General features: G+C 43.0%; 1 protein-coding gene across 1 annotated transcript; it reads right to left on the reverse strand.

The window, feature by feature from the left end:
- Positions 1–821: 821 nt before the first annotated feature.
- On the reverse strand, positions 822–7,338 carry CD9 (CD9 molecule). The gene is made up of 6 exons (XM_083366057.1): positions 7,210–7,338; positions 5,898–5,972; positions 4,994–5,086; positions 3,833–3,901; positions 2,663–2,746; positions 822–1,215 (listed from the first exon to the last, which is right to left on the reverse strand). Exons 1-6 carry the CDS (start codon positions 7,270–7,272, stop codon positions 1,150–1,152), a joined length of 450 nt encoding a protein of 149 aa, XP_083222183.1. The 5' UTR covers positions 7,273–7,338; the 3' UTR covers positions 822–1,149.
- Between the last annotated feature and the right edge of the window lie 650 nt (positions 7,339–7,988).

Genomic DNA, 7,988 nt, shown 5'->3' on the forward strand with positions numbered 1-7,988 from the left:
AGGCCAGATTTTCCCTTTGGCTTGGAATATTGTAATTGGCTTGGAATATTCCCTTTGTATTGAAATATTGCGGCTCCTAGGCCCAATCCGTCTTTAATGGGAAGTCACAGATACACCCTTAAGATAGTAGCCCTTCAGATTTCCACCCATTAATTTATCCCCCAAATGAACAGGAGGATAAAGGCTAACTTCAAGAATTTGAAGTTGTCCATAGCTATCCTGGTAGAATAATAATAATATATAACATACCATATATACCATAGATAGATGATAGATAGATAGATAGATAGATATAGAGGTAGGTAGATAGATGGATGGATGGATGGATAGATAGATAGATATAGATATATAGATATAGGTAGGCAGGTAGCTATAGAGAGATAGAGAGAGGCTAACCTCAAGAATTTGAAGTTGCCCATAGCTATCCTGGTAGAATAATAATAATATATAACATACCATATATACCATAGATAGATGATAGATAGATAGATAGATAGATAGATAGATAGATAGATAGATAGATAGATAGATATAGAGGTAGGTAGGTAGATAGATGGATGGATGGATGGATAGATAGATATAGATATATAGATATAGGTAGGCAGGTAGCTAGATATAGAGAGATAGAGAGAGGCTAACCTCAAGAATTTGAAGTTGTCCATAGCTATCCTAGTAGAATAATAACAATATATAATATACCAATATAATAACAATACCAGAATAATAATAATAAAAAACATTTGGAAGATGTCCCCATGAAAAACTAGCCCAACCATTGGGTTAAAATTGGTAGGCCAAAAAAAGAAATTTATTTACAAATATATGGTCTTAAATCTTTATTAAGTATGAAAATTTCTCCAACTTAAATTACATCCCAGTTTTAAAGAAAGCAAGACGTCAATTTAGAGACAAAAACTTTATATACAAGTGGGGCGGGCTTTAGCTTTACAAATATAGTATCTTTTCACGAGTAGATTCCTTTTTAAGATTTATAAACTTACAAAGCAAAACAAAAAACAAAAACCAAGAACATCCAAACTAAATAAAGCCTTTAAAAACGAATATATACTTTTAGAAATGCCATTTTAAAATGCTAAGTTAATAACTGGAGATTCTTTGGATCAGGAGACGAGACTCCCTCGAATGGCTTTAGACCATTTCTCGGTCTCTTCGGATAGCACAGCAAAGAATCATGCTGAAAATCATGCCAAAGATCTGGAAAAGAAATTAAAAAAAGGTTTTGGGTTTTTTTGGTAGAATTAGCCACAAGTTGCAAGACAAACCAGTGAGTTTAGGTATGTTTTTGAAACAACTGGAATGTTAGTAAAACTGAAGTAGCCACTTCAATGTTTCAGGACGTCTTGGTCCCTAAAGTAAATATTTACAGAGCTCTTTGGCAGAGTCTACTGTATAGAAATATAAAAAGGTAAAGGTTCCCCCGCACATGCGTGCTAGTCGTTTCCGACTCCAGGGGCCGGTGCTCATCTCCGTTTCATAGCCGAAGAGCCAGCGCTTGTCCGAGGACGTCTCCGTGGTCATGTGGCCGGCATGACTAGACGCCAAAGGCGCACGGAACGCTGTTACCTTCCCACCGGAATGGTCCCTATTTTCCTACTTGCATATTTTACATGCTTTCGAACTACTAGGTTGGCAGAAGCTGGGACGAGTAACAGGCGCTCACTCTGTTACACGGCACTCGGGATTCGACCTGCCAAACTGCCGAGCTTCTGATTGACAAGCTCAGCGCCCTAACCCGCTGAGCCACCGCGTCCCTTGTATAGAAATATAGGGTACCATAATTATTAAGCCAACATTCAGTCTCAAAATTTGTCAGTCAAGTGTGGTTTGTAGTATAACTGAGCCAACACCTGAGAGGACAATCATTTAGAGAACTAGGAATTAGGTATGGCTAAGCCTAATGAAGAGAAGGATTGGACTTGACAGCTGTCTAATTTTATTTTTATTATTTTATTTATTACATTTATTGGCCACCCATCTTAGTGCAGGTAACTCTGGGTGGCTTAAAGCATTTGCAAAGCGGTATTATTTTTTAAATTCCATTTATATCCCGCCCTTCTCCGAAGACTCAGGGCGGCTTACAAGCTTAGCAGTAGCCTTCATTCTAGGTATATGCCTGCTTATTAGGGCTTTCACACACACACCCAAGCGGCATTATTACAAAGTCAGCTTAATTGCCTCCAACAATCTGGGTCCTCATTTTACCTACCTCGGAAGGATGGAAGGCTGAGTCAACCTTGAGCCTGGTGGGACTCGAACCTGCACTAATTAATGCAGCCTAGGATTGTGTTGGCTATTTTGGCTGCTGCCGCACACGGCTGGCTCCTGTTTAAGGGACTGTTTGCTAGGACTTCAAGACCCCCTCTCACAGTTGCTGGCATTAAGGCAAGTTTCACCTAGTCTGTTACCGAGACAGTTGGTTTTTCTTGCCTAAATGTAAAACCTTCCTTCTATCTACGTTGGATTTCATTTGGTTAGATAGGGCCCACTGTTCTTCCCTGAACCTTACCAGGAAGGCATGTTTCCCGTCATCAGTTGATGCTCGGAGTCTTCCACTAGGTCAGTTTACGCAGATTTTATAAAACAAACCACCATATTTGTCATTAAGCCAGGATCCAAACAGTAGGCAACAGCCATAACTTACCATCACCACAGCAACCCCAATGCCCACGGCTGCAATCACATTCAACTTGTTTTTGAAGAACTCTTCAATGGCTTTGGGGCATGGCTGGAAGAGAAAGGAATTTTGACTTAATCGCACACTCAGACAAAATATTGGAGGGGGCTCCGTGGTATCCGAAGCAGAAAATCCAGATTCAGTCATAGTTTTGTCCCACACAGTATTAAGCTTGTGAACTCTCAAGCTTCCTCCATGCATTATGGATTCAAGATGGACAGTGACTAATAGTTATATGTTGCTTATATCATGTAAGGCGGTAGGTCTATACATATGTTGTGTAGAGTATGTTTAAATGTGTGTTACGTATGTGTACACTTTGAGAGCAACTAAATTTCGTTTTTAATGTGTGCCATTGTGCCCACAGTAAAAAATGACAATAAAGGTTATCTATCTATCTATCTATCTATCTATCTATCTATCTATCTATCTATCTATCTATCGATCGATCGATCGATCGATCGATCGATCGATCCATCCATGTTTCTATCTATCTATCTATCTATCTATCTATCTATCTATCTATCTATCTATCTATCTATCTATCTATCTATCTATCCATCTATCCATGTATCTATGTATCTATGTATCTATCTATCTATCTATCTATCTATCTATCTATCTATCTATCTATCTATCTATCTATCTATCTATCTATCTATCTATCTATCTATCATCTATTTCTGGTGGCAAGTTGTTCCACTGGTTAATTGTCCTATCTATCTGTCTGTCTGTTTGTCCGTCCGTCCATCCATCCATTCATCTATCCATGGCTGGCTAAGGAATTCTGGGAGTTGAAGTCCACGAGTCCTAAAAGAACCAAGGTTGTCCTACCCCTGGGATAGATGGATTATTTTTGGGAAGGTGAGAATAAAATCTTTCTCTTTCTGCTTGTGAGCCCACCCCGGCCCCCATCTTACAATTCTTACAAATTGCAAATGAGCTTTAATTGGCAACCCCCCTGCACACGCAGAGGCCTTGATAGCGCTGGGAAGCGGCATTAGCACTCAGATCCTTGGACCTTCGAATCCAATATCAGCACGGAATATAACCTGCTTCTCTTTAAAAAAAAATAAATCTGACGTGCTATATCCACAAGTCGCAATGCACAAATGCACTTTGCACCCCGATACATACCTGGGGATTTTCAGGGCAGGTATCTTGATAATCATGTTCGGGAATACCAGTAGGACCACAGCAATTCAACTACAGCAGAAAGGAACACAAGAATTGTTTATCCCGAAATGAGATGCAAGAACAACTCTAGCTGCCATGACACTCTAGGCCAGGGGTCTTCCAACGTGGCCCTTTTATGACTTGTGGACTTCAACTCCCAGAATTCCTCAGCCAGCGCTGGCTGAGGAATTCTGGGAGTTGAAGTCCACAAGTCATAAAAGGGCCACGTTGGAAGACCCCTGGCCTAGGCAGAATCGACACGACACTGTTAATCTCCCCCACCCATTAAACGACTCCGCAGCAATGTGACTGTGAATCCATAATGCACTGCCGATATAAACCCAAGGACTAAGGCACCCTCCCCTCCTTTTTTTTTGCTATAAGATATTAAAAAGGTAAAGGTTCCCCTGCACATGCGTGCTAGTCGTTTCCGACTCTAGGGGCCGGTGCTCATCTCCGTCTCAAAGCCGAAGAGCCAGCGCTTGTCCGAGGACGTCTCCGTGGTCATGTGGCCGGCATGACTGGACGCCAAAGGCGCACGGAACGCTGTGACCTTCCCACCGGAGTGGTCCCTATTTTTCTACTTGCATTTTTACGTGCTTTCGAACTGCTAGGTTGGCAGAAGCTGGGACCAGTAACAGGCGCTCACTCTGTTACGCGGCACTCGGGATTTGACCCGCCAAACTGCCGACCTTCTGATCGACAAGCTCAGCATCCTAACCCACAAGATATTAACGAAATGCTAATGCCAGGCACAAGAAATCCAGATACCAGGCTTGTTCGAATGAATACAAGTCTTATCCATGCTAGATTCTACAAGAATCTGAACTCTTAATGGCCAGAGCAAACTGGCCATAGATAAGGGTCAATGGAATTCAAGGAAGGCTGGGCTTAGATCCTCTTGTGAGCCTAAAGGGATTCAAGACTGATGACACCCTTGACGCCCTCCCTCATTGCTCAGCCTGGTCACCTCTTACATCTAGCCTCCTTCAAGCCAAGGATCTTCATCCAACGGGTCTTTATTGTACAATTTAGAACAGCCCTTGGAGGGATGGTGGCCGCTCTCCAAGAAATGCCCTGCCCAAAGTTAAGAGTAAAGACGCCAATCAAACAGAGACTTACTGCGAAATGGAAGGCTTTTAGGCTGGTTTTCACCTTGGGGTCCTTTCTCTTCTCATACAAGCCTGAATAAAAAGTCTTTATTTCGTTAGGGATCTGACGAGAGAGAAGATAAAGGAGATGATTTGCAGGTCAGGGTTGACATGAGGGGGTCCTTGGGATGCTCTGACCTTAGTTGTTTTCTTGCAGATGCTTCATTGGCCAGACTAGGTAACATTGGCTGGCAGTGAGAACAATCAACCAGTGGAGCGATTGGCCTCCAAGGGGGTTGGAGTAGAAGACTTCCAAGGTCCCTTCAGAATAGAATAGAACTGGAAGGGACCTTAGAGGTCTTCTAGTCCAGCCCCCTGCTCAAGAAGGAGAACCTATACCATCTCAGATAACTTTCTGTCTAGCCTCTTCTTAAAAACCTCCAGTGATGGAGCGCCCACGATTTCTGGTGGCAAGCTGTTCCACTGGTTAATTGTCCTATCTATCTATCTATCTATCTATCTATCTATCTATCTATCTATCTATCTATCTATCTATCTATCTATATCTCTACTATCTATCTGTCTGTCTGTCTGTCTCTCTATCTGTCTATAAAATCTATACTATCTATTCTCTCTCTCTCTCTCTCTCTCTCTCTCTCTCTCTCTCTCTCTCTCTCTCTCTCTCTCTCTTTCCTCTCTCTTCTTCATCATCCAACCCACAATAAATTCTGGAACTTATCAGGACAGGAATATTTATTTCTGGCTTCCTTGAGTCAGAAAAACGGTGGCACTGTGTCAACCCGAATAACACAACTGGGCCAGTCAACTTTAGAGTTTTGTTGTCATCAATTTGAACTGTAGCCCCCACCCCAACCCCAGAGAATATCCTGCAAAGAAATTTTTTTCTCTGAAGGGTAAGTATTTAAAAGTTCTACCTCTTCTTTGTTGGCAAATCCCCAGATGGCAGCTCCGACTTCAAGAGCAAAAATCACGAGGAGAAAGGTGAAAAACTAAGGAAGAAGAAGGGAGATAAGGGGACAATTATAGCGAGGCAATGACTGAACACTTTGAACCAATGCAGAAATATTACTTGACTGTCTACAGTTCACAGGAGGCATGAACACTGAGTGGACTTTGTATGTTGTGTCTCAGGCCCACAAGCAAAGGCTTCATGGAGGGGTCAGGTGACTTGATAGGCTGGGAAGATGGGCTGAAAGGAAATATTTTGGCCTACAATGACGATAACACCATCATTTCATTTTTTCATTTTTAGATGCCCCCTTCCTTCCGAAGAGATTCGGGGCAGGGTACCAAAAATTGCTTAACAACCAACCCTAAGAACAGTTGGATAAAAAGCAATTGACCAAAACAAGCTCCTTTAAGCTCAGCAAATCAATGAGTCTTGAAAGGGCAGCAAAATAGCAGCCATTCAGCAAGCTGAGCTGGAGAAAGGGGTCCACGCTTAGCATCCTGCCACGTGGGAAGAAATAAGGACTCCGGCCTAGGACCGCCCTTTATGATCCTGTGCCCCACTATTTGGGGAGACTTTTAGGACAGCCTCGTGTCGTGGTCTTTGACACGGAAGCTCACATCAATTTTCTAATGAGCTGGAACAGGGCAAAGTATCGTATTTTTTCCCCCTCTTGACATCGGATGCGTTTCGCACCAAACAAGTCGCACCAAACAAGTCTCCAGGGCTGGCAACATCCTAAATTTGCCGTGGTCCTTCGGAGGAATTGGGGTGGGAAGGAGTTAACGCAACTCCTCTTAAAGGTCGCACTGCTGAAAAACAAAGGTAGAAAACCTTTGTCTTGTCTTTTTTTTTTTTGCAGTTGTCATCTTTTTCTCAACCAGGGCAAACTTACTCTCCTTTCCTCCAAATCTCAACCTGGATCTCAGCTTCCAAATTGATCTCTCTCTCTCTCTCAAATGGTCTGGGCCAATTGGACCACCATCACCATCTTTGCAAAATAACTCTCTGCTTGAAAAGCACTGGGATGTTATGCAAATAGGAACCAGTTCTGTGGCACAAACACAATCCTAACGCACATCCCTCGCTGGGTTTGGAGCCACGCCAGGCAGGCAGAATGAATTAAACATGTTTCCTAGGATCTATTTTTAGACCGGGGGAAAAAAACACACACACACACGAAAGCTCGAGGAATGAAATGGTCCAATTTTAAGGCCTGGTCTGTGTGTGTGTGTGTGTGTGTGTGTGTGTGTGTGTGTGTGTGTGTGAAGACTTACCAAGCCAAGCATACACTGGGACTCTTGTATTGCTCCACAGCATCCCAAGAAGCCGACCAGCATTATGAGGGCGCCAGCACCAATGAGAATGTAAATCCCTATGGAGGAGAAAGGAGGAGGAGGAGGAGGAGGAGGAGGAGAAGCATAGGAACAGGAGGAAGATGTGGAGGAGGAGGAAGGAGAACGAAAAGAAGAAGAGGAGGAGGAGGAAGAGGAAGGTGAAGATGTGGAGGAGGAGGAAGGAGAAGGAGAAAGAAGAAGAGGAAGAAGATGATGAAAATGTGGAGGAGGAGGAAGAGAGAAGAAGAAGAAGAAGAAGAAGAAGAAGAAGAAGAAGAAGAAGAAGAAGAAGAAGAAGAAGAAGAAGAAGAGGAGGAGGAGGAGAAGAAGGAGAAGAAGGAGAAGAAGAAGAAGAAGGAGAAGAAGAAGAAGAAGAAGAAGAAGAAGAAGAAGAAGAAGAAGAAGAAGAAGAAGAAGAAGAAGAAGAAGAAGAAGAAGAAGAAGAAGAAGAAGAAGAATTAGGTCACCTGGAACATAATTCCTCCTTCAGGCATCTCCTGCTGCCAAGGAGTTCAACCAAGGCAGCAGCATGGACCTGGCCAAGGAGGACCACCAGTTCTGCCTTTCTGAAGGCCTGACTGGGTTCCGTGTGTCTGTGGATCCACTCCTGGCCATCTTCTGTATCTTGACTGCATTTACACCAACGGCTGTAATCTTTCCTAGCAGTGCCTAATCAATTTGGTGGACCCTTTTTGCCTCTTCTCATGTGGCATGATAAG

Source organism: Vipera ursinii, assembly GCF_947247035.1.
Source record: "Vipera ursinii genome assembly, chromosome: 6".
Classification (NCBI taxonomy): Eukaryota; Metazoa; Chordata; class Lepidosauria; order Squamata; family Viperidae; genus Vipera; species Vipera ursinii.

Excerpts from the sequence above, each read along its gene's own strand:
- CD9 (XM_083366057.1), bottom strand. The coding sequence starts at position 7,272 with ATGCTGGTCGGCTTCTTGGGATGCTGTGGAGCAATACAAGAGTCCCAG. Across the intron at positions 5,973-7,209 it reads CCCAGTGTATGCTTGGCTTG|TTTTTCACCTTTCTCCTCGT; the intron begins GTAAGTCTTCAC and ends CTTCTTCCTTAG. Across the intron at positions 5,087-5,897 it reads GATTTGCCAACAAAGAAGAG|ATCCCTAACGAAATAAAGAC; the intron begins GTAGAACTTTTA and ends CTCTCTCGTCAG.